General features: G+C 43.4%; 1 protein-coding gene across 6 annotated transcripts in view; it reads right to left on the bottom strand.

The window, feature by feature from the left end:
• Positions 1-26,934, bottom strand: part of ABLIM3 (actin binding LIM protein family member 3) — a 108,234-nt gene that overhangs the window by 67,008 nt on the left and 14,292 nt on the right. For 4 of the 6 annotated variants that reach the window (XR_012505699.1, XR_012505703.1, XR_012505702.1 and 1 more), the window contains exons 1-2: positions 16,317-16,356; positions 1,034-1,171 (exon numbers count right to left, since the gene is read on the bottom strand). Coding sequence is in view for 1 of the 6 variants with exons in the window: in XM_074360908.1 (XP_074217009.1) it covers positions 1,034-1,171; positions 16,317-16,341 (163 nt within the window). In the remaining 5 variants the exon portion in view is untranslated. Of the gene's footprint in view, positions 1-1,033; positions 1,172-16,316; positions 16,357-26,934 lie in introns of those variants that run through there. The other 2 variants (XR_012505700.1, XR_012505701.1) reach the window with 1 other exon arrangement.

Raw genomic sequence — 26,934 nt, 5'->3', positions numbered from 1 at the left:
GCAGCACTACTTACAATAGCCAAGACTTGAAAACAACCTAAATGTCCACTGACAGACGACTGGATAAAGAAGCTGTGGTAAATTTATACAACAAAATACTACTCAGCCATAAAAAAGAGTAAAATAATGCCTTTTGCAGCAACATAGATGGACCTAGAGATCATCTTTCTAAGTGAAGTAAGCCAGAAAGAGTAAGAAAAATACTATATGTTTTCACTCATACGTGGAATTTAAAAAAAAAGAAAAAACAGGACACTAATGAACTCATCTATCTACAAGACAGAAACAGGCTCGCAGACATAGTAAACAATCTTATGGTTACTAGGGGAAAGGGTGTGGGAAGGGATAAATTTGAGAGTTTGAGATTTGCATATGTTAGCCACTATATATAAAAATAGATTAAAAAAATCAGATTTCTTCTGTACAGCACAGGGAACTATATTCAATATTTTGTAATAACCTTTAATGATAAAGAATAAGAAGATGAATATATGTGTGTATATACATGACTGGGACCTTGTGCTGTACACCAGAAATGGACACACTGTAACTGACTGTACTTCAATCAAAAAAAAAAAAAAAACAAAAAACGAAGTACCTTCCCCTTTGTTAAGCCTAATCTTTGAGAATCCTCACACTTACCTCAGAGCAATGCCACATTTTAGCCAGGACAGCGTGCTCTTTCATTGACTCTCAAACTTATTTACAGGCACAAACCAGGAGTCGTCTCAGATATGGAACGTTAGCTTGCAGAACTGCCTTCCTCCTTCTGGGTCAGCACTTCCACGCTGGGTCACCAGACCCCCTCCTTCCTCCACATCACACCACCACCCTCACCCTTGGCTCTCTCTTCACACCACGCTGCTTAAGGGAGAATTCTCACAACTCAAGGAAGGACAGCTCAAGGGAGGTCTCTTTAGGCCTTTATAGGTATCTCAGCTGCCTGTGTTTGTTCTGCCTGCCCTGTGGCACGTCCTGGGGTGAGAGAATGGCCAGGAACCTGAGAAGGAGGTTGGGAAATCAGACTTCCTACCTTGACAGGTGAAGCATCTGATGTGGAAGTGGTTATTGTGGACACGAACCACCTCCCCTTTGCAGGTGTCTCCGCATCGGTAGCACTGGATGACATTGGAGCTGCCTCGGGGATTGTAAGGATTCTGCTGATAAGGAACTGTAGAAAGAAACAGAGAGATCGTCATTCACAGGGCCCTCATTCTTTAAAAAGCCTGCCGTAAGACACTATTATAATCTTAACTGGCAGAAAAAGCAGAAAGGGTGAGAATGATTAGCAAAGTACCTTCAGTACATCGTTAGGCGGAATACGCCAAGCTAAGGTACCAGCAGAAGGTGAGTGGCATTAAGACGTGAGTCCATACGTCCCTTAAGCAGGCAGACCTTATGAGTGAACATGACCTTTTCTTGCAACAAGAGGTCAAATTCATGAATGAAGAAAAATAAAAGAGGAAGTAGAGTATCTTGAGGTAAAAGATCCAGAAAGATGATTTCTTGGGAGATCTCTGGATGAATCCCAGGCCCCAAACACAGGTCTTGCAATTGACTCATGCGTCTCAGGGAAATGAGTGGCTGACCCTGCCGCCAGCTGGCCTTTTTGTTCAGCAATTTCAGCCCCTCTCTTCAGTTCAGTTTTCACATCTTTAAAATGAAGGCAGTCCATGGTGGCACAGACTTTCTATAAAAGAGGCACGAAGGGAGGCACTCTGGTTGGAAGGAGGCTGACAAGGCAACTCCTCTTACAGCTGCCTCTGACCAGCACTCTCCAAAACACTGAGAAAATGTCAAATGTGTATAACTAAGAAAAAAGGGCTGGTGGAGATTACGAAGGGGCTAAAGTCACTGGGGCCTGCAGTGCCGTGGTAGGCACCTGGTGATGCTGGGGACCTACACCAGCCTTTGGAGGCTACTGATCTCTTGCTTAGACTTTCTCATGGCCACTTTCCTAGACTTCTTTTCCCTGAAATACACTTTGCTCGACCAATCTAAAATTTGGTCATCCAGTATTCAATAATAACAGGCACTTGCCGAGAACATAAAGTTTCAGGGTTGGAAGGAATATTAACAGCTGTCTGGTCCAAGCTCATTATGTGTAAATTGCTGAGATAACTTTGCCAATGAGGAACCAAATCTCTCTAGGAGGAAGCCCCTAGGGGCACCACGGAGAGAATCATTCGATTCCTCAGTTCTCACTCCAGGTTGAGGCAATAGTCCACAAGGGTCTGCTCGGACACTATAAGGAGAAGGCTCTCTTGTCCCAGTTATAAAGATGACCCTTGATTGGAGGGGAATTGGTGTCTATCATTTAGACACGTAGACTTATCATTTAGACACATAAACCTCTGAATAAGCATAATATAGGTTAACCTGGACTCACAGAAACCCCGAACTGCCAAGGAACCTAGAGATCACCTAGTTCAGGGGTTCCTGACCAAATGTGGTAGTTGTTATTGTCTGTTCACTGAAATTTGAATTTTTTATTCTCAGCACATGAAAGATTACACGTGGTATCTGGCTTGACAATGAAATGTGAATGGAAATTGTGTGCCAATTTCAACGGGAAGCCCCAGGAGCCAGTATGTGATCTGCCATGTTGCCTTTCATAGCCCAGAAACCAGTAGTGCCCCAGATGGGGTGCAGGATGCAGCAGCTCGGATTCTTGAATGAGGACTGCTGGAGCAGAGCTCTAAGCTAATCCAAGATGAACATCTATCACGGGCAAGGAGGCACTCTCGTTGTCACAGCCTCTAGGTTTTTTTTTTTTTTTAACTACAGCACATCCTGATTGATACACCTGAGAGCTAATATTTCTCTCTGATTATATGTAAAATTTGGTATCATGCATATTACCTATAGCCTTCTTTGGATTCTCAAAGATGATCTACATAACTGATCTCATCTGGCCTTCCTTTAAAGACAAACAAGAAAGCAGGATTTTCAACTGCCTCCTACATCTTGAATGCTAAGTGTGCTACAGGGCAAAGAGCTGGTTGCTTAGCCCTGAAACTGTTACGCTGACAACTTCATTATCTGAGGTGAGAGAATAATATCTTTCTTATTATAATCTTTCTCTCAAGGAATTCATGTTCCTATTCAACTTTTTTTCTGTCTCACATTTAAGATAAAAAGTTAAATGAGTTAACTAGTTAACTGAATCTATTAAATAACTCAGTAAATGGGCTAATACATGTAAACATTTCAAAAAGTACATGAAGTGCTCCATAAATGCATCCAGCGCTCCACTGTTACCATGACCATCACATCCTCCCCACAGCTCAGAGCAGTCCTTCCTCACTCCTCAGAATGTCCACAAACATTCTCTTTAGTCCCATCTCCTTTGCTTCCGATTCCTGCTCAATGTTCCCTGGAAAATATTTCACTCTGCCCTCTCCCCCAACTTGTGAGAAAAATACAGATTCTATTTATATGATCAGTGTAATGATCTACTATTGCTGAGCAAAACAAAGCTGTGAGTCTGAAAATAAAATAAGAACAAACAGTATAATCATCACCATCAATGGTGAGAGCTCTTGAAACTATCCAAAAGTTCTTCCAGAATCACTGCACACATTTTCATCTATTTCTTCTAATTCATCCCACCTTACTGCTCAAGAACCAGCTTCTAAGATCAGATAAATTTCTCCATGATGTGATTTTCTGGGGTGATGCACTAGTGATCATGGTCTTCAGTCAAAACTCAGTCTTTGAACGATTCAGATAAAAAAGCATAAAATCAGAGGGAGGGGATGGCTTGGGAAAATGCACCTTCTCGGGCATAGTTACCCATGGGCTCCCAGCCCTAACTCTGCTGCTTCTTTCAGGATGAGGGTGCTACATTGGTGATGCTGACTGTCAGCAGAGTCCACAAATGTCTGATGTTTATAAATAGCCCCATAAACAGAAATGCATCACTGGTGTGAGTTCTTACAGATTGCTCGTGTAAGCCGTGATTATAAAAGGGCAGCAATGTATCAAGATTTGAGCTTACAGACATGTGAAGACCTCTCCTTATCTAGGCTGTGCCAACAGGAACTCTGGGGGTCAAGGGAAGCTCCACTGAGATATGCCACATCTGCTCTTGCCCTGGAAGCCACCTCATTTCCAATAAGATTTTGTCTTACTGGTTAATTAAATCAGCAACAGAATCTAACTTTATTCTGTGTGTGTGTATCATTTCTTTCTTTGTGTATCTCTTCCTTCTAGGGGAGGCTATCATTTCTTTCCACAACCTATAATCCCCTGCTTGAAATTCTAAAATTGTATTGTTGATTATTTGCTGATTATTATTTCCATTAATTTTTATCTCAGAAAGCACTAAAATTCAGTCATGTGATTTACAACATTTATCCTATGGGCAAATGTCTTTTGAATTCCAAGTTGACTTATACATGAGTTTTTAAACTGTCTCATGTTAGGAGCTGCCTGTTCTTGAGAGCAACATCTGATAGCAGCCATAAGCTCAAAGGAGATTAGCTCTGCTCACTTGTGAAATAATCCGTGGGTTAACAAGTTGACATATGGATCATATGGTAGAGTTCTAAACTGTGTGCAGGGAACCTGTGGTTTCTAGTTTATGTTATTTGACCAATGAAGTGTACCCAAGAGGAACATTCCCAGTTACTAGTCCTTAAGCAATGGTGTCCAATAAAATTTTTTGAGATATGGAAATGTCCTATAGATGTGCCATCCAATATAGTAAGTTCTAGCCATATGTGGCTATTGGGCACTTGAAATGTGGCTACTGTGACTGAGGTAATGCATTTTTAATTTTATTTAATTTCAATTAACATACACTTACACTGAAACAGCCACATGTGGCTAATGGCTGCCACACTGGACACAGTAGCCTTATAGTTTCACAAATGGAACACCAGGCATTGAGAATTGGGAAAAATAAATTAAATCTGGTTGAATCCTATTTACATAAATACATGTACAAATTAATTTGGGAATACACCTCAGACTTAAATTATTCCCTTTTATTCCTGAAGAGTTTTAAAGTTGTATCTAAAAAATAATTTGCAATAAGAACCCATGACTCATACATGTACCCACTCAATTTTATCTGCAAACAAAAGATTCGGAGCAGTGAAATACATACTGATTTTTGAAAAAGCACAATTTTCCAGACACCGTAACATTGAATAATCTTAATCTTTCCAAGAACAAAAGCAAGAAATTCAGTTGGCGACGGCTGTTAACATAATTTTTTTAAGACAGAAAATCAGTTGGTCAATGCCTATGTGATTAAAAATCAAGGATCTGAAACAGTGAGTATTCTTCTATATGCATACCAAATCTTTAGCGTTCTGTGAGAAAACACATCACAATTCCACAACTAAGTTTTCTAGTAAAGCTCTTCCCTAAATGCTACCAAGATCATCTAAAATTATTGAAGCAAAACAACGTATTGGAAGGAGAGGGGTGACTGGCTCTGTTGGAAGTTAAAAGGAGCACGTGAGTTGAACACAGCAGAAAAAAGATTCAGCATCTGATTCCTCTACCTGGCTCTTCCTCTCTCCCTCTGTCATTCCCCATCTCGTGTGTTTCTCTCTGGTGGGAAGTGTCGGGGGTAACCTGGGTTCCAATTTCCTCTCTACTGTCATTAATATTAAGCAAATCCTGTAACTTCTCCAGTCTCAATCCTCGCCTTAGTCACTGAGGAGGTTGGAGAAAATGATTTATAAAATTCCTTCCAATTAATAACGGATTCTGGCTCTGTGTGTCCTTTTCTGGGCCTCTTTCTTTCCCTCCACTCTGTCTTCTCTCCATTAACTGGTCCCACTTTTAAACTAGACTGTGCTGTATGTCATCAGATTTACTAGTCTCTCTTAAAAGCAGATAATGGCCTGATTCCTCTCATAAACAACACAACCTAAGTGACGTTCTCTTTACTGGTGCGGTGCCGGCACAACTTTCTTTTTCCCTCGCTTGAAGGTCACTTGACCGTGTGGATAAAAATGTTCCCACATTCTAATTGAGTCGTCTTTAAAATAGTCTTTAAGAGGTAGAAGCACCTATGCAATGCTGGGGTATAATTAAAGGAGTGACAAAACTGACGTGGAGAAAGTATAACAACTGTGAATAATTGGCTGGAAGTGTAATAAAAACAGTGGAGCTCCTGGTTGAATAGTGAAACATCAACTAGAGAATCAACCAGTTTAGCAAGGAGCCTGCAACGGCCCGGGGCCCAGGAAAACCACCAGGGGCAGCAGCTGTCACACGCCAGCTCCCAAAGTGCCTGTAGTGTGTTCGCAGGTATTTGCTAAAGACTGAGGAAGGGATTCAAGTAAGGGTTCAGGCATTAGAAAGCTGTCTGCCTGAAAGGTAGGGGAGAGATATAAGAGTTATCTGGTAGTTTGGAAAAGGGCCCTTGGGCTTGATTTTGGAGCTGGAGGAGAATGCAAGGCGCTGATCCTGTTTCCTAGGGTGAGACCACAGAGACAGGATCCCTGCATTGGAAGGGATGCAAAGGAGCTCACGGCACGCTGGAGTCAGGGGGGCTGCATCTAGATGCCAGCCATGCTGCTGCTCACTCGCTGGCTGTGTGACCTTGCCAAGTTATGAGACACCGGTCTCAAGTCTGCTCACCTCTAGAGTGGGAATAACTTCACTCATCTGTGAGTATGAAATTACCTAAATCATATAAATGAGCTTAGTACACTGCTTGGCATGTAATGTGGGCTCCGTAAGTATAAGCAATACTTAATATTAAAGAATCGTCAAAGCCATCTTCTACCCCCACCTCCTACTCAATGCAGAAATTCTTTCTAAATTACTATCTCTATCAGTTTGCCACTGAGCTTTGCTGGAACATTGTCAAATCCATTTCTGGACCAGTCCAGCTTGGGCAAAGGTCTTCTGGTTTTCCCTCCCTGCTGATTGCCAAGAAAAAAGCCATTGGCTGCAGCCCATTCCACCTCTTTTTTTCTGCCCCATCTCTGAACTCTCTCTGTTATGGGATTTCTTTGAGCTGCAGAGGTGGGTGGCTGACATGCTTTTGATATATCCTGCAGAGGAATGTGTGAATTGGGTGCTTCCTGTTGTGGCAATGAGAGGCTATGATCTATGTTATCCTGGGGTGGTGTATTTTGGGCACATCTGCTGTTTCTAGAGGGATGTGTTAGCAGGCTTGTTGTGTGCCCGCACTTCGAGTAAGTGAGTAATTTGTTTTCTGAAAACTCTGACAGGGAGACTGTGAGAGCTACCTGTGGTAACCCCTCAGGGTCATGCAAGTGTCATCACTGTGCCCTTACATCTGCGTTCCTCGTTCCTTGCGTGAATTCCTGGAACCAGACTTTCAGAGCTGCATTTTAACGCTAAAACAAGTGGGCTGGGGGTGGTCAGGGTATCAGAAGCATAGGAGGGAGTTTGGGATGGAAGATATGCGTGAAGAAATCGAAGGGGTACGTGCACAAGGGAAGGTCTGGGAGGATAATAACAGGTAACGTACAGGGAGTGGTTACTCTGTCAGGAACTGTGCTCAGCAATGTACGTACGTCATCCCCCTGAGTTTTCACAATTCAGGAGGGGCTGTTACTATTATCCTTATTTTACAGATGAGTAAATGGAGGCCCAGAGAGCTGAGCTCATCTGTCCAAAATCACAGTCAGTAAATGGAAGAGGTAGGATCTGAACCCAGGCAGTCTGACTCTAGAATCTGGGTTCTCACCACTAAGCCCTACTGCCTGCCAAGCAAAAGAGCCAACGTTGGTTACCTCTGGGGAGGAGGTGGGCTTGGGGGAGGCTAAAAGGGGTACCTAATTTTTCCCCTCAACAGTAGTCATCCATTACTCAGCTGATTTAAAATAAAAAAAAAAAAACACCTCCATATATATGAGCTTTACAAAGATTTAAGACTAATGCTGGAGGGCACCAGAGAACACACCAGGAAACCAGGAACAGTAATTCAGCATCTCCGGCAGATGAAGAGGAAGCTGTAATTGCTGCCCCGGGGCCACAGGATGTCAGCCTTGAGCAGCTTCCCTGGCGTGGGCAGGTACAGCCCGACAGGTGTGCATGTGGGAGCCCGGGGAGAGGCAGGCTCTGCAGGTGCCGGTCGGTGGCTGCAGCAGGACAGAGGCCCTGGGAATCTCACAGATGGCCCCTGCCTGGTCACAGCTTCCTGTGCCAGCAGGTCAGTAAAACAGTCTGTCACCCCAAGACGATATTGTAAAACCTTTGCTGCAACAGAAACTCCTCCACAGCCTCCCTCTGCCAGGCTCATCAGCCTGCTCCACAGTCACGGCGTGGAGCTGGCAACATGGCTTCTTCAGCATCGTGTTGTCAGGACATGTGTCAGAACTGCATGCTCTTGGCCAGACAGCCTGCTCCTGCCTGACAGCCAGCTGCCACGCTACAGCTACAGCAGAACGGATCTGGGCTGGACCCAGACGGCCTCCCCACTGCAAGTGTCTTGGGAGAGGAGGCCTGAGTTGCCGTCCCACCGAAGGACTGATTATTTCCCACTTGTTAGGGAAGTTACTCCATAAGATGAGATCTGCATACTGAGTATTCCACCTTGCAAATTCAGGAAGTCGATCCAGATACAGAGTCATAGTATTAACTTTTCACTTTATTCTATATTAATATTGTTGTAAAAAAAAACCAAAACTGTATACTTCTGATTGAACTCAATAAAAGACTTTAAGATGAAAAAAACCTCTCATTTCTTTCTTATAACTCAACTTGGTTCCTATTTCAAGACAAGTAGAAGCTAAGTTTTGGTCAGTTGGCCCCTCCACCCCGGATCCCGTTCACTGGGACCGTGTCCGGCTCTGGCTCAGAAGGTGCATGGCACAGCCCCTTTCTAAGGACTCCATGAGATCTGTGTCCTCGTTTCCTTCCCTGAGATTCCCCTTCCCATCTCTGGGCCAGGGAATCAAGTTTGCTAGCTGTGGGTAAAGAAGCCCTTTCTGCCCTCTCTAATGTATGCTTTCTCTAGGGTGTTTAGCTTTGTAATAAATCCTTCCTGCTCTAAGGGCACAGACTTTTGAAATTCAAAAGCCGGGAAGTGACCCCTTTTCTCTCTGCCTTCTGCTGCCCATCCCAACCCTGAGGCCTTGCTCCCTGAATAGAGGGAAGACTTGTGATGGGTGGGAGAGGGAAATACCAGTTAATATTTCAAAAATATCATCTTGCTACACATGGTCACGGGGTTTTAGGAATATAATATACAGAGCTGGTTACAAAACGGCTGAGGAATAGACAAGATTTGACGGAGAAAGGGAAAAATCCCAATGTGTCTCCCAGCCTTGGCATCTTTCCCTCTTCGGAATGGCTCCTGGCAATCAACACCAAATTCTCTAATCACCACTGACTCTGTTCCTTGATACCTTTACAAAGTCCCCAGCTGGGGACTCTGAGGGGCTGTAAAGATAGCTAACAAGAGCCAGCATGAATCGCTATGTGCCAGGACCTGTGCTAAGGGCTTCATACGTACCATCTCATTTAATTCTCACAACCACTCCATGAGACAGACCCCATATGCTGTTTTATATACGAGGAATCTGAGGCACAGAGAGGTTAATTCATTTGCCTGAAGTCACACCACATGCACATGTCAGAGCTACAGTTCACACAGGCATCTGTGGGACTAGGACAGGCTCAGTTTTCTCTCCTCTCCTCTCCCCACTCAGGAGCATCCCTGGTGGGGTCTCCTCTGCCCAGTTTCTCCTGAGGGAAAGCAGGGGCCAGGCACCCCCCACAGGGAGAATGGCATTGCCCTGCACCTGGCCCTTGTGTCATCCTTTCCAGCATCTCTATCGCTTATCTGAGAAATATAATTTGGGTTTCGTCTGGGGCCCTGGAAACCATGTTGGAAATAGAGGAACTTCAGGAAGCCAGCAATTGTCTTTGTGCTTCAAGTGACTCAGTCCCTTGGCCTCTGAGCCAGAGGTTTTAATACTTATACAATGTTTGCTTCCTGAGACTCTGGCAGGCCACCAAGCTCTGATATACTGTGGGGAAAACCAAGGAATACCAGCTGCCACCTGAGTTTCCTTCAGCTTACAGATTTTCAGAGTAGAGAGCATATAGAAAACATCTAGTCTAGAGGTCCCCCCTTCTTGCTTTTTTTTTTTTTAAGCTACGAACCCTTTATTGAAATAATGAAATGGCCTCTAGGTTATATTGATTGCACTGCAAACCACGCACAGAATGCAAACACACGATGACCTGCTGGTCACTCGGGGAAATCCCCTAGACCAAGCTGCTGGCATTGGATGCGACTCCCAGACATGCTTTACTTGGGAGGCCTCGTGTTTGTTTTTAAATCCTTCCTAATCACCATGGTTCCTGCCTCTTCCTTTTGCCTCACCTCTGGCCAGCTTCCCTCCTGCACCGCCAGGCGTGTGAAGGCACTGGAACTGCGATCTCCGCCTAGAGCCTGCAGAGGTGCTGTGGCTCCGTGGGGTAGGGCCTGGCATACCACCAACTTGTGACTCCTCTCTCCCCAAGGGAGCCCCCAGGGAACCTTCTGTCCCATCTCATCCACATTCCCACATTTACAGATGCAATCCTGAGGCTGAGAGAAGGGAGGAACGTAGTCAGGGTCACCATCATGTTGGCTACGCCAGAACCAGTAGGAAAAAGCCTTGTTTCAGGTCAGGGATAGTTTGCCCAAGGACAGGCCAAAATGAGGTGTAGGTGACACAAGTCAGGGACTTCTCAAAGCCAGCCCATGCAGCCTCAATTCTCAGAAGGCAGAGGTCTCACGGAGAGTCCCTCTTTGGTGTCTAAAGTACCTGTCCCATTGCTCCGAGTTCTACAGGGCTCCCCTTGACGGTCTCCACTGTCACCCACTCACTAGAACCCCCTCAGCGCGATTACCCCACCAGAGGGGCTGCCCTGGCAGAAATCTGACCTGCTGGTCAGGCCCTCTCTTCCTCAGAGCTGCTGAGACGACGGCTTACCATCACACCACTCTGCCCCATCTCCTTCCTCTCCTCCTTCCATGTTCCCCCCCACCCCCGCCTTCCTCCTTCCTTCTTTCTCTCTCTCTCTCCCTCCTACTTTTCTTCCTTGGTTTTTCCTTCCTCTCTCTCTTCCTCCTCTAACCCCTATCCTTCCAAGATTTCTGTTAACGTCTGGTTCTTCCCTGTGAGAGGGAACCAGCATCTTCTAGTCTTTACTCTGCCACTAACTTTCTGGGAGGCCTCAGGCAGGGCACTCTCCATTTCTGGGTCATTGCTTTCCCATCTATAAAGTAAAAGGGTTGCATTCTGTGATCTCTCAGTTTCCTTTCAGATCCAATAGTCTATGCATATTAACACAGTTGCAACACAAAATACCTCCAGGGGCCAGGCAGGCAAAGTCAGTGAAAAATTCACCCAACGGGCCCAACCTGGAGAGACTTGGCCACCAGAAGGGAAGAAGCTACCGGGCCCCAGCAGATCACTGTCCTGCAGAAACATATCAAGGTCCCAAAGAGGCCTTTCTGTGGGAGCTGGATTCTGCCTGTGGGCCAGCCGTTTGGGATCTCTGCATCCAGACAGATAGATGACCAGAAAGTCACTTCCAATTACTATCCAGAGAAGTCACATGCTTGCCACATGCCTGTAGGAGCTGGAAGAACAGAATACTCCTGAAATGAGGTCTTGCACAGCCCCAGGCTGGATAAGGGAGCACCATATAAGCACGTCAGTCTCAAGGTCTTGCTGACATTACTCAGGGACAGACAGAGGTTTTCAAATTATTTTTTGACCATGACCCACTGGAAGAAATTAATTTGCAAATGACCCAGTATACAAATATGTGACTTGACTGTTTCACAAACAAAACTTATTTTTAGTACGCATAATATATACTGATATTTTCTTTTTCTATTCCATTCCATTTCGATACTTTATGCCATCTCATTAAAAAATGTTGTTTGCACTCCAATAATATGCATATGATCGGAGGTGAAAAGAATGATAAAGATTATTCTAGGTTTGCATAGTCCAATACGGTAGGCATTAGTTATATGTGGCTCTTCAAATTAAAATTAATTGAAATTAAATAAAATAAAAAATCCAATTTCTCAGCCACCCTTGCCACATTTTAAGTACTTAGTAGCCACATGTGGCTAGTGGCAGCTGTACTGGGTAACACAGAAAAAGAATGTTTTCATCATTGCAGAGTGTTCTATTATACATCCCTGACCTACAACAAGCCTCACGGTTTCACCAGTGAAGAAACCAAGGCCCAAGGCCCTTCAAACAGACTCATTTGAAATTGTGGATGTGTGGGTGGGGGACAAATGGGCAGCCTCAGTGATGTCTGCCAGTGGTCACAAGAGGAATTAGGAGGAAGAGTGGGCCCCCTGTAGGTTTATCCTCATTACAGGATTCACCACTCAGAGTCTACCCTGCATTCCGTGTGAAAGGTGGTGTATCAAAACCTTAACCTTCACAGAAAAACAAGCAAAATCTTCATTGCTTTATGAGGCACTCATGGAGTAGTTTCTGTGAAGCGAGAATGGGCTCTGGAATCTGTCAGATTGGGGTTCAAATCCAGGTGGTATAAGACTGGACAGGGTGCTGTGTCACCGGACTTTAGTTTTCCCATCATATGGGGATAATAGTGTTTACCTTGCAGAATTTTTGAAAGAAGCACAAGAAATACACACACACACACACACACACACACACACACATATACACACACATACACACACACATACATACATATAAAACACCTAACACATTGTCTGGTATATTGTAAGTGCTAAACCAAAGTGGGCTATAATAGTAATGATAATGATAGTTGTAGTAACAATTTAAAAATAAAGCTAAATATTGTGGAGATGTAAAGATAAACACATCTCCTACTCCAAAGGAAATTCCAGGATGGAGTAGGGGGGATTTTAAAAAAATTGTATGTCTAATGCTAAACCCAGTACTTAACACTAGTAGGCACTCAGTACTTGCCAGATGAATGAATGATGAAAATATATCCCTAAATGTTACCGTCTAAGGTACAATTTGGTAAAGGAATCAGAGAGATCCAAACATGAAGTGCTAAGACTTTTATGAATTATTTCTGATTGGGTAGGGGACAGGAGAGAAAGAAAAAAAAATTGGAGAAAGTACCATGAAGAGATGTCATTTCTGTACTTTTTTTTATTAGGTTGTTGATACATGACATGTGGGAGGAAGAAGTCAAGATACCTGGTAACCAAAAGAAAAGAAAGAAGAAAAAGATCAAAAAATAATAGGAGGAAAGATAAAGAATACACTTCCTTTTGAGATAAAAAAAATGATAAAAACAAAGATCCTCCCTAAAAATCAAAAAACAAAAGTTGCTGTATTTTATCTTTGTTCAAAGTTTCAAATTAAATTGGTATGGACCAGGAGCTTCAGGGAAAATGTTTACTTTCTGCGTTTACTTTCTGTGTGTATCAGTAAGTAGTTCTCAATGATTGGTCATGCCTGGCAAACTGCTTTTTTTTCACCCATAAATGTAGTGGACATCTGTTGTTTTGCCTCTTTAGCATCTGCTCTCTGCTTCTTCTGGCAATTTAACCCCTCTTTCCCGTGGGGAGCCCACTCTGTGGGGTCTGGATGGGCTGACCCTGCTCCAATACAGGATCCGAAAGTAGCCCGAGCCTGGCCACCCAGAGAACTCAAATCTTCGTTTCATGTGACTGGCAGGATTTTTTCTGGGTTGCTAAGCCCGGAGGAGGTAGCCAGAGGCCTCTGGCACTATCTGGCCCTCATGTGGAGAGAGCATACTAGAGATGCAGAGAGACAGTGAACGGGTCCCCAAATGTATCACTTGAGTTTGTCAGTCAAGACAGGACTGAAGCCACGGCACTTCTGAACTCTCCAATTATACAAACCAATATAGCTCAGTTCTTTAAAAAAAAAATATGACTTAGTTTGAGTTGGGGTTTCATCATTTGCAACCAACTACTTTATGCCCTAATTAATCACAGTTTTCCATCTAAATCATAGTCAGATATCAATTTAAATTAAACAAATGTTCCAGGACCACTTCATGCTGGATCTCATGTATCTAACATGACCCCCAGCATCTAGCTGAGGACACAATGGACCAAGTGGACATAGTCCCTGCCCTCCTGTGACTCACACTCCAGCAGGGGAAATGGTGGGAAAGGCGTTCCAAGACAGGAAGAGGAGTGTTGAATCAGACAGGGCGGCTGCCTTCCCAACAGCCATTCCCCTCTTCATCTGCTAACAGAGCCTCTCTCTTCTGGGGGAAATCCATTTTTGTTCATCCTTCCCTAAGCTGCCGTGTCTTTTAGGAAAGGCTGTGACCTTTCCTGGCCTTGGGCAAGGAATCCTGATTGGTAAACATCAATTCTAGTATTCTCATTCCTTTGTCAACTGACTGACTTAGGCAAAGGCATGTGACACACTCCTGGTCAACGAGACATGAAGGGAGGTCAGGTTGGGGTGTGGGGCCCTGGGGAGGTTCTCTTCACTCTTGTTGGCCTTTGGAGGTTGCTGCCTACCTGGGATGCTGGAACTGCAGCCCTGGTACCCAAGATGAACTCCAAGGGGAGCCACCCAAGACGGAAAGAATCCGGGTGTTTGTGGATGATGCTGGACCTCTGAATGAACCTGCCTTGGATCTGCCCCTCTTTGGACTTTCTGTTCTGTAAAACAGATGTGTCTAGATTGTTTAAGCCACTTTTAGTTGGGGGCTGTCACTGCTGCTGCAGGCAGTCCATGGAACCAAACGGTTCTACACTATGGGATCGTCAGAGTCATCAGGGAAAGCTTCCTGGAGCCACTCTGGAGATGAAAAGCCGGCCAGGCAGAGGTGGGGTGAGATGAAGTGGTCGTGCAGCAGAGGTCAGTGGTGGAAGTGGAACTGGAACACACTCCTTAACTGCATGAGTGTTTCTCAAAGTGCCCAGCTAACCACCTGCTTCAGGATCCCTTGGGGTTGGGTGGGTGGGGGAAGGTGGGCACGGATGGTCAAAATGCAGATTCCCGGGCCCACCCTCAGAGCTGCCAAATGCGACCTGAAAGCTTAAACAAGCTCCTCTGCAGCCTCTTTTGTTCATTAAAGGCTGAAAACCCTTGGCTCAGTGACTTGAAGGCTCACACCATCTTTGGCACTGAGATGAGAATTCTGGAAATCTTGGTGTCTTACACTAATGTGTATCAAAAGTGCTGTCGTAAATAAGGTGCCAGTATCCCTCTGAGTATTACAAAGCGTATTTTCTCTCATGTGTTTGCCAACCTTCTCAACGTTTAAAAAACTCAACTGGCACTGAAATAATGTCCTCACACGGCTAGATTAAACACACAATTAATTTACTCAGCCCTCACAGATGGTTTTTCTTTTCTAAAGTTGTCATTTCTTTTAGGAAGAGCTGTTTCTGGTCTGTTATTAGAGCCATCCCCCATTGGGCAGAGATTAACAGTGCAGTCACACAGGCAGAGAGATGAGCAAAGGTATTTTCTCTCTCTCTCTCTCTAGTATATCCTGAGGAATGTGTCATGAGGTCTCAGAGCTAGCTTGTGATGGTGTCACTTGCCCAAACCAAAGTCAGTCCTTCAATATGATGAGCCCTGAAATTTATCATTGGCCCTGGCACAGCCACTCTCCTGGTCTACCCATTACCACGCTGTGCAGACGAACCCCGTTCAGCCTCTCCATCTCCACCAGCCCTGGCCCAGCCACAAGCACCTCTCACCTGGGCTACCACAGTGGTCGTCCTACCATATTTCTTTTCTAGATCACTGGTTCTCAACCAGGGGCAATTCTCCAATCCTCCCTGACCCCCCCTGCCAGGAGTCATTTAACAAAGCCTGGAGACGTTTTTGATGGTCACAATTGAGGCGCGCGCGCGCGCGTGTGTGTGTGTGTGTGTGTGTGTAAGAGAGAGAGAGAGGGAGAGAAGAGAGATACTGACATTTAGGGGGTAGAGGCCAGGGATACTGCTTAACATCTTGTAATGCACAAAATAGCTCCTCCCCTCCCCAACAAAGAATTGTCTGGTCCAAGATATCAACAGTGTCACAAGGTGGAGAAACCTTGCTTTAGATGAGTCCCCCACCTCCCCCAGCTCTCTGGTCAAAGGCCCTTCACTGACTCGCCCGAACAGCACAAACCTACTGTTCTTAGTTCTCACAGTCCTGGGGACTCTCCCTTGACTGTGTTTTTCAGTATGTACTGATATAATTAGTTGTGATTATTTGCTTAGTCTCTGTTTCCTCCATTAGACTCTAAGCTTGATGAGGGCAAGGATGATGTTCTTTGAGCTCACTTCTCTAGTCCCAATGCCAAGCACAATACCTGGCACACAGCAGATTTACAACAAACATTTTTAAAATAAATGAACTTACTTTGTGCGAATTCACGTGCAATCATGAAACACAATGGTTGGCATAGCTCCTGCCTATGGGAAAATTACATTCTTGTGAGGATTATCTGAAAAATTCATTTTACAAGATAAGTGTTTTGTAGTATAAGAAAACCACACTGGCAGCAGTTTGGAAACTGTTTGGTCTCAGGACTCCTACACACACCTAAAATATTACCGTGAACCTCAAAGAGCTTTTGTTTAGGTGAGTTACATCTACTGCTATTTACTGTATTAGAGTCCTAACTGAGAATTTTTTTTAAAACAGAAAAACAGAAGCACACATTCCATTAGTTGTCAGTGATGACTTCATCATACATCCCCTCTGGAAAACCTCACTGTACTCTTGTGAGAGACTGCGAGTGAGAAAAGCAAAACCCTTCTTAGGGTTGTTACAAAAATGGTGTTGATCCTGTGGACTGCTCAGAGGCCCTCAGGGGCTGTCAGGGAACATCTCTGAAAACCGCTGCACTCTAGGAACTCTGGTGCAATAGAGGTAACTTTCTGCCAAGGAATCAGGGCACACGACCTGGAAACGGCACGTCCACGTTGGCCCTTGCAAGATGGGAGGCATCGACACCAGCCAAGACGCACACCTCTCCTGCTGGCCCACTCTATAGCAACAGTGGGCAAGCTACGGCTTGAGAGTCAATTTTGGCCCACTGCCTGTCTTTGCAAATCAAGTTTTATTGGAACACAGCCATATCGACTCATCTATGTGCTGTCTATGGCTACTTTCGTGCTAAGATGGCAGAGCTGAGTAGTTACAACAGAGCCCGCAGGACCTACAAAGCTGAAGACATTCACTCTCTGGCCCTTTCTAGAAAAAGTTTGCTGACTCTTGTTCTTTAGAGTATTTATAAAGGCAAATGTTTCAGTCAAAAATAAACGTGATGCTGAATGACTTTTTCATATGTACCACCCCACCCCTGCATTGGATCGGGGGTTAGTGAGTAGTAAGGAAGGTGAGAAAGAACATACCTCCATCAGGGGGCAAAAATACCATTAGCTTGGTGAGCCATCCTGAGACCTTTGCTTCTAATCTTCTAACACACTGGGAGGCTTAGAGCAAATCATCCCAACCCACTTGGGAACGCTGAGGAGGATGGACTAGACAAGGAAAGCTTCCCTAATAGTCAGAGTTGCTCAGAGATGAAACGAGAAGCTTTTCTAGATAGTGAACTTCCCACACGTGGAAGCTGCCTGGGGCTGCAGGACCCCTGGGCTCGACAGACAAGAATCAGATCTTTGGGACTCAGATAACTGTATTACATTAGGGAGCGCAAACTCAGTGCTTCAGAGGGTAGGAGGTCATGTAAATGGGAGAGTGGGGTGGGTAAGATGAAGGGAGTCGGGGAGGGAGTCAGAGAGGCATGGTTCCCACTCGATTTAAACTGACTCCTGCCAGGTGGGGACACGGGCTCAGTGAAACCAGAAATCTGGATTTTAAAGTAAAATCTCTCAGCTTTCATAGCTAGGCTCAAATACTTAAAAAATAAGAAGAACAGTATGTGACTCAAGTAAAACATATTGATGGATCATCTTGTCACCTAGGCCACCAGGGATAAGATAAATTTTAGTGCCTTTGTCAGATTAAACATGCTTTGATTCTAAGAGAATGAAAGCAATCCTTTATATTTATTGAGAGGTTTTTGATTTTCTGCCGGTCTTGACATCTTATTTCAACAGCACAGTCAGGACCAGAACCCAGGAGTTCTGATGCCGAGTCTTGTCCTCATGCTGTGGCTGTAGGATCCACTGCATCGGAAAGAAGACCTGAACTTAGTAGAGTGGACTGGGTGGGATGAAATGGAAACCGGCAGTGACGGCAGAAGAGCTAACCAGACCGAGTGAGCAGGGAAAGAGCTCAGCAGCAGGAGGTGCGGTCGACATGACTGGAGCAGCAGACACAGAGAAGACAGTCCATTTGGATCTCAAGAGCATCTACTCCACCCAGACCTTCCCTTGTCTTCAAAGGTCCAGGAGCCAGTAGATTCCTGTATTACCTTGAGCTAGTTTGACCTGGGTTTCGATCACTTGCAATCTAAGGGTCCTTACAAATGCAAACTCTTAAGAAGGAGATTAAAAATTTGCACTGTTGCAGTATAAAAGCAGCCACAGACAATATGTAAATGAGTGGGCATAGCTGTGTCCCAATAAAACCTTATTTACAGATAGGCAGCGGGCCAGAATGGACCTTCAAGCCACAGTCTGCCGATCTGTGTTACAGAATCATTCAAGGGGCTAGCAGAAGTGTGTGTCTATGCTGAGTGTTCTGATGCCACCCATCTTTCAAGACCAGCTCAGAGGTAACCTGACTGGATTATTAGATAGATGATCTTAAAGATCCCTACCCACCATGGGATTCAAGGATGCTCTGGTCCGATTTTGTTGCAAGGATTTAAAAGCAGAATCTAATTCAAGCTATGTTTGGAATGGAAAGTCTCCTCCAACAAAATGCCTCCAATCATAATTACCAGTTCTATAACTGAGCATATGTTGGGGAAAGCCTCAATTCATAGTGAGCCAGTTAAAACGCACGGAAGGGACAGCTAGCAGATCGTTTGAGTTAGAGTCCAGGATGTTAATTACTTTTGTAAAAGAAATATATAAACATGCAGATGGCAATTGTAGTAAACATGTTCATCTACATATAAATATCAAAATCCAACCCACTCCTCAAGGCCTACCTCATATGCAACATACTTCTAGAAAGATTTCCAGATTCTCCCCTCATGCCGTCCCCCCCCCCAAATATGTGCTCTCTTTTTTAAAACCTCATGGCATGTACTTCTTATGACTAAGAAGTCATATGACTTATTTAAAGCTCTCTTTTAAAAAAATTTTTGTGGCAGACATAGATAATTAGGTTTGTTTGTTTGTTTGTTTATTCATTCATTTATTCAATGGAGGTACTGGGGATTGAACACAGGACCTCCTGCATGCTAAGCACACACTCCAACATTGAGCTATACCCTCTTCCTTTAAAGCTCTCTTTTTAAAAACCTCATGGCATGTACTTCTTATGACTAAGTGCTTCTCAAACTTGAGTGTGCATCAGAATCCTCAGATGTCTTGTCAAAACACAGATTGTTGGGTCCCACTCCTAGGGTTTCTGATTCAGTAGGTCCCAGGTTGGGGATGAGAATTTGCATTTCTAACAAGTTTCCAAGTGACGCTCACGCTGCTGGTTTGGGGACCACATTTTGAGAACCACTCACCTAGAGAACAGTCTACCCTGTAATATTGTTACGCTTGTGCTTGCTTTATTTCCCTAGCAGACTGTAAACTGCTCGAGGAGGGGTGCTGCTGATGCCCCTAATCCCTGGAGTATTTGTGTGGGCACTCCACAAACATTTAGACACACCCATGGTTTAAGATAAGGAGTTAAGTTTCTGGTCAGGATGAACTTAATAGCTGTTTGCTCCAACAGGAATTTCTGGAGCCCACAAGGAAGGCAAACACAACAGACTTGTTTCCAAGAAGTAACCAATAACTAGTAAAGAGAACTTCTGTGGCTAAACCACGCTGTATTAGAACTCACAACACCATCAAGTTCAATATTCCGATGGAAGACCAGAACCCAAATGAAATTCGTCATATGGTTATGCAGCGTTTTCTATACATAATGCAGGTACTGGGTGTGTGTGTGTGTGTGTGTGTGTGTGTGTGTGTGTGTGTGTGTGTATGAGGGAGGGTGAGGTGGGGGTGGACAACGACAAATAATAGAAACACTAAGGTTATCTAAATATCCTTCATGGGGAAACCAAGAAAAAAAGTATGATGGAAATCCGAATGTGACTGTATTTTAAGGCAGGGGCTTTAATGAGTTTATTAAGTTAAAATGAGGTCATCAGGGTGAGCTCTAATCCAGTATGACTGGTGCCCTCATAAGGAGAGAGGATGAGGACACAGACCTGCACAGGAGGAAGGTCATATGAAGATGCAGGGAGAAGACAGCCATCTACAAGCCAAGGAGACATGCCTCAGAAGAAACCAGCCTGGCTGACACCTACATCTCAGATTTCTAGCCTCCAGAATTATCACTAAATAAGTTTCTGTTGCTTAAGCCACTCATGTGTGATATATTGTTATGGCAGATCTAGCTAACTAACACAGACTCCAAATCATTATTTTAAATAGTATAAAGCATATAAAAGCTGCCAGGGAATCAAGACCATGCAATGCTCCTGGAGTAGAAGGTGCCCTGTCCGTCTACCCCTTGTCTCAGACTTATTATCTCCAGTCAGGAGGATCCCAGCAGGTCCTAACTGACCTCTTTTCCCACTCATTTCTCCACACAGGTGCCAGAGTGATGCTTTCAAGATGCAAATACGATGATGCTTAACCCTGCCTCTCACTGCTTCCAGCAGTACTTAACACCATTCAACGGCTTTACTTTGCTCTTGGGATAAAGCCAGACTCCTTGCCATGGTCTACAAGGGCCTGCATGGCCTGGTCCCTGCCAGCCTCCCCAATCTCCTCTCAGACCCTCTTCCCTTTTGGCAGTAGCTGAAAGCCACCTGGCCTTCTTTCTTTTCCCTCCAACACACCGTGCTCCCTCCCCATACTGGGAGAGTCCCACTCCAAAACAGACATGAAAGAGGTGCTTCCACATGTAGATGTGCTAAAGGTCCTGGAAGATGCATCTTGAGGCAGATGGCCTTCAATCCTGACTGTTCATGCCCCACTAATTTTGTCAGGTTAGTCATTGGTAGAAATTGTCTAAAGACTAGCTGAAAAGCACTATTTTCAATAGCAAAGACTCAGAAACAACCCAATGCCCATCAACAGACAACTGGCTTAAGAAGATGTGGTGTATATATATACACATACATACATACACATATACACAATGGAATATTACTCAGCCATAAAAAAGAATGAAATATTGCCATTTGCAGCAACATGTATGGACCTAGAGAATATCACACTAAGTGAAATAAGTCAGACAGAGAAAGCCAAATATTGTATCACTTACATGTGGAATCTAAAAAATAACACAAATCTATCTATGTACAAAACAGAAACAGACTCAACAGACACAGAAAACAAATTTACAGTTACCAAAGGGGAAAGGGAGGAGGGAAGGGATAAATTAGGAGCATGGAATTAACAGACACAAACTATTATACATAAAATAGAGAAGCAACAAGGATTTACTGTATAGCACAGGAACTATATTCAATATCTTATAATAACCTATAATGGAAAATAAACTGAAAAATTATATATACATATATATATATGAATCACTTTGCTGTATACCTGGAAATAAGACAATATTATAAGTCAACTATGCTTTCATTAAAAAAAAAAAAAAGAACAGTTGGGCCACAGTACCTAAAGCAATTTACAGGTTTAATGCTATCCCTATCAAATTACCCAGGACATTTTTCACAGAACTAGAAAAATCCTAAAATTTATATGGAATCACGAAAGACCCAGAACTGCCAAAGCAATACTGAAGAAAAAGAATGAAGCTGGAGGAATAACCCTCCCAGACTTCAGACAACACTACAGAGCTACTGTAATCAAAACAGCATGTTATTGGCACAAAAACAGACATATGGACCAATGGAACAGAACAGAGAGCCCAGAAATAAACCCACAGACTTTTGGTCAATTAATCTTCAACAAAGGAGGCAAAAAAAAAAAAAAAGAAGGAAAGAAAAGACAGTCTCTTCAGCAAGTGGTGTTGGGAAAACTGGACAGCAGCATGTAAATCAATGAAGTAAGAACATTCCCCACACCATACACAAAAATAAACTCAAAATAGCTTAAAGACTTAAACATAAGGCAAGACACTATAAACCTCCTAGGAGAAGACATAGGCAAAACGTTCTCTGACATAAATCTTAGCAATGTTCTCCTAGGGCAGTCTACCCAGACAAATAGAAATACAAGCAAAGATAAACAAATCAGACCTAATTAAACCTACAAGCTTTCGCACAGCAAAGGAAACCATAAGCAAAACAAAATGACAACCTACGGAATGGGAGAAAATATTTGTAAATGATGCGACTGACAAGGGCTTAACTTCCAGAATATATAAACAGCTCACACAACTTAATAACAAAAGAACAAACAACCCAATTCAAAAATGGGCAGAAGACCTAAACAAGCAATTCTTCAACAAAGACATACAAATAGCCAATAGGCATATGAAAAAGTGCTCAATATCACTAATTATCAGAGAAATGCAAATCAAAACTACAATGAGGTATCACCTCACACCAGTCAAAATGGACATCATTCAAAAGTCCACAAACAATAAATACTGGAAGGGGTGTGGAGAGAAGGGAACCCTCCTACACAGCTCGTGAGAATGTAGTTTGGTGCAGTCATTATGGAAAACAGTATGGAGGTTCCTCAAAAAACTAAAAATAGACTTATCATATGATCCAGCAATCCCACTCCTGGGCTTATATCCAGAGGGAATTCTAATTTGAAAAGATACATGTACTCCAATGTTCATAGCAGCACCATTTACAATAGCCAAGACATGAAAATAACCTAAATGTCCATTGACAGATGACTGGATAAAGAAGCTGTGGTATATTTATACAATGGAATACTACTCAGTCATAAAAAAGAATAAAATAATGCCATTTGTAGAAACATGGATGGACCTGGAGATTGTCATTCTAAGTGAAGTAAGCCAGAAAGAAAAGGAAAAATACTATATGATATCACTCATATGTGGAATATATATATAAAAAAAAAGACACAATGAACTTATTTACAAAATAGAAATAGATTCACAGATATAGAAAACAAATTTATGGTTACCATGGGGGAAAAGGGGTGGGAAGGGATAAATTAGGAGTTCGAGATTTGCAGATACTAACTACTATACATAAAATAGATAAACAACAAGTTTCTACTGCATGGCACAGGGAACTATATTCAATATCTTACAGTAACCTATAATGATAGAGAATATGAAAAGGAATATATGTATATGTATGACTGAAACATTTTGCTGTACACCAGAAACTGACACAACATTGTAAACTGACTATACTTCAGTTAAAAAGAAAAAGAACAGCTGAAAACTACTAGAGCTGTTTAGTGTTGAGTGAGGAGAGCAGTAAAACTAGACGCGTACTGAGATGTACCCAGGGTGTCTTTCCTAAACTAGGCACGGGTGAATCCTGGTGACGGGCACCATTCATCTGGGAACTGTAAGAGGAGCTGAAGGGTGAAATTCTGGGCCTCTCAGCCAAAACGAGTCACCTGCTCTGATGGGCATGATGAAAGGGTTCTTTCTCTTTGGTCTGGCTTGCTCACTGCCCTTCCAGACACAAAGAGAAGAGCAAAGCTTCTCTCCTCTGGTCACTGTCCTGTGTCTCTTTTTATCATCATTTAATTATAGAGACCATGCTTTCTGAATGAGATGCTGAAACGGATGGCTAGACGCATGGCCTAACAATGGGAAGAAATATCTGAAACAAGGGCAGTTGTATATAAGGACACTATACCCACAATGAACAGACTCTTTTCACCTTGCCCTATTTACCTGTAACCCAAATAAAGCTGGATTTGCCTTGTGCTCAGCTTCTGTGCAGAATTGTGTAAAATTTTAATGATTAAAAGAAACACAGCCAACAACCAAAAGTAATTAAAAAAAAAAACCAATTCAAATCTTTGCTAGTTTCCCTTTCAAAGAAAAGCCAAGGGAAGAAGGTGTCTATTTAATAACTAGCAAAACAGAGGCTAACTCAAAGGTTTTCTCATTCACTGCCTTTTTTGATTGTTACCAAACACATCAGGTGAAGCAAGATCACTCCATCTGTTTTGTAGATGAGCAAACTGAGGCTCGGGGAATTAAAATGTGTCCAGACGCCAACACAGGCCTTCCAGGTCCCAGCTCAGCAAGCTTTCTTTTCTACACTTGTGCGCACACACACACACACGCACACCACTAGACTCCTTTTCCACCTTCTGCCTCCTAAAATATTGGTTTTTTTATTTCTTGAAACTAATGGCAGGAAAAATGATTATTGCCAATATAAGTTTAAGAAATCCCCAGAGATTCACTAAGGTTTGATTCTCAAACCCCAGTTAAGTGTGGAGCTCAGACAAGAGGGAACAAATATCAATGAAGCATACATGTATTTTCACTCTCTCAGCCTCTCTAAGCTACATTAATGCCTCAAAAACATCTACCGGAATAACCTCTCTACTAGCCAAAGAGGCATTCTGTCCCCAGTCGACTCCAGGAACCCTGGTACAATAATTAACATGTGGGCCAGAGGCCCAAACTCATTGGCACAGGACTGATTTCTCAGATGAGAAACAGAGAAGCCCCAAATCCCACTCACATAAAAGGCTTATTGACATTATCTGTTGAAACGAGTAGAGATTTCAAGGGACACAGCAAGGCAGAGAAAAAGCAGAATTCTGGCTATGGAGGAAGTGGGTGGGAGGAAGGCTAGACGTCCCCCCTATTTCTCAGCCCCTTCGATTTTCACCAGAGCATTCTCTAAGTTCATACCCTCGTGCGGACTTTGCTACTGGCTAATGAGCATTTCCCCACAACACTGATGTCACAGGAGCCAAAATAATCCAGGACAGCAAACACATTCCAGTGGTAAAACAGAGGGTTTCAGAGAGCTCCCGTGGGCACATCAGCCAGGGGAGAGGACCAGGTGCCCTGGGCTCAGGGCTGACTCCAAAGAGAGAAAGAGCCTCTGAGGACAATGGCATTCAAATCCAGAAAACCCGAAAGAGAAGGTTTGATTATTAGAGAGAGAAAGAGGGAAGGGATTATGGCTAAAAGGCCACATGATGGGAAAGAGGTCTGAAAAGTGCCAAATAAGAGCATGGATGTGGACCCAGGCATTCATCCCACCTGCTCTTGGGCTGTGTGCTAGGTGTGGGATGCAGAGGGCCCTGGAGATGGAGGACAATTCTGGCGTGTTAGATAGTTAGCCTGCTTGTGTTTCAGATTCTTCTCAACCTGGAGATACATGCAGAACCCCTGGGTTACAGCCCAATGGAGGGAACACAAAGCAGACCCAAAATACAATACCCATAAATACAGACCCAGCCTTCCTAAAGACAAGACGTCCTAAGGTTTCCTGGAATCCCTATGCTTCTCCTGAGTGAGCACACTACATTGATACTAGCATTATCCTAGTGTCATTTCCTGGTACCCACTGAGCCCCAGGGAAGACCTGGCTCCAAGCAGAAAGTCCCGAGTCAGCAAAGACTACAAAGTTCAGTCGCTAATGCTAATGCCATCTTCATAGGTGTAGTTATTTATTGGGCAATCTTTACTGGGCAATTTCTATGTGCCAAAGACTGGGGACATGCTGGTGAATAAAACAAGCATGTTTCCTCTCCTTTGGGAGCTTACAGTTCCATGGGAAATATATCTAGTAAGCAATTAAACGAATAAATAGATAATCACGAAGAGTGACAAGCAAAAAGAAGGAAATGAATAAGCTGTGGGGAGAGGCAATCTGAAGGTAAAACATTTCATCTGAGACTGCAAAGAAGTGAAGAAGCCAGCCATGGAAGACCGGGGCAAGAACAATGCGAGTGAAGAAACAGCATGTGCAAGGGTCCTGAGGCTGGAAAGTACTTGGTGAGTTTGAGGCCAGTGTAGCTGGAACATCAGGGCCAGGAAGAGACCTGGAGAGGAGGGTCTTGATATGTATAATGCTTGAAAGTTCACCAAGCACTTTTCCAGGTGTTATAATAGTTGAAGTAGCCCCCCCCTTTTTTTATAACTTTTTTTATTGATTTATAATCATTTTATAATGTTGTGTCAAATTCCAGTGTACAGCACAATTTCTCAGTTATAGATGAACATGTATATATTCATTGTCACATTCCTTTCTCTGTGAGCTACCATAAGATCTTGTATATATTTCCCCGTGCTATACAGTATAATCTTGTTTATCTATTCTACAGTTTTGAAATTCAAGTCTATCTCTTCCCATCCCCCACCTCCTTGGCAACCACAAGTTTATATTCTATGTCTGTGAGTCTATTTCTGTTTTGTATTTATGCTTTGTTTGTTTGTTTGCTCTTAGATTCCACATATGAGCGATCTCATATGGTTGAAGTAGCCCTTTGAGGTAAGCAAAGCTGATATATCCACTGAACTAATGAGGGTATTAGCAGATGTCATAGAGTTAGTAAGAGAGCTAAGATTTGGAGTCAGTTCTTCTATTTCTAAGCCTAGGAACTTTTTAAAAGTTTTCATTTTACACACACACACACACACACACACACGGGTATACTTTACAAATAATGCAATATACAGATCTTAAAATATGAAAAGCTTTGACAAACAAACCCACGTAAACAACATCTCAATCAAAACAGGGAACATTTCCATAACACGGAGATAATCTGCTGTCACCACTTACAATCAATCACTCCTCCCCCCAACTAGAGGCAAACTCTGTTATGATTTCCATCCACATAGGTTAGCTTTGCCTGTTCTATAACTTCATATGACGGAATCGTACAGTATGTGCTCTGTCTGGCTTCTTTTACTCAGCATGCTTCTGAGATTCACTCATGCTGTTGCATGTATCAATTGTTGGTCCTTTTTTTCTTTTTTTGCTGAGTAGTATTCCATT

Source organism: Camelus bactrianus, chromosome 3 (genome assembly GCF_048773025.1).
Source record: "Camelus bactrianus isolate YW-2024 breed Bactrian camel chromosome 3, ASM4877302v1, whole genome shotgun sequence".
In the NCBI taxonomy this organism is placed as follows: domain Eukaryota; kingdom Metazoa; phylum Chordata; class Mammalia; order Artiodactyla; family Camelidae; genus Camelus; species Camelus bactrianus.
The sequence above is the reverse complement of the archived record's forward strand: the minus strand, read 5'-3'. Positions and strand labels throughout refer to the sequence as shown.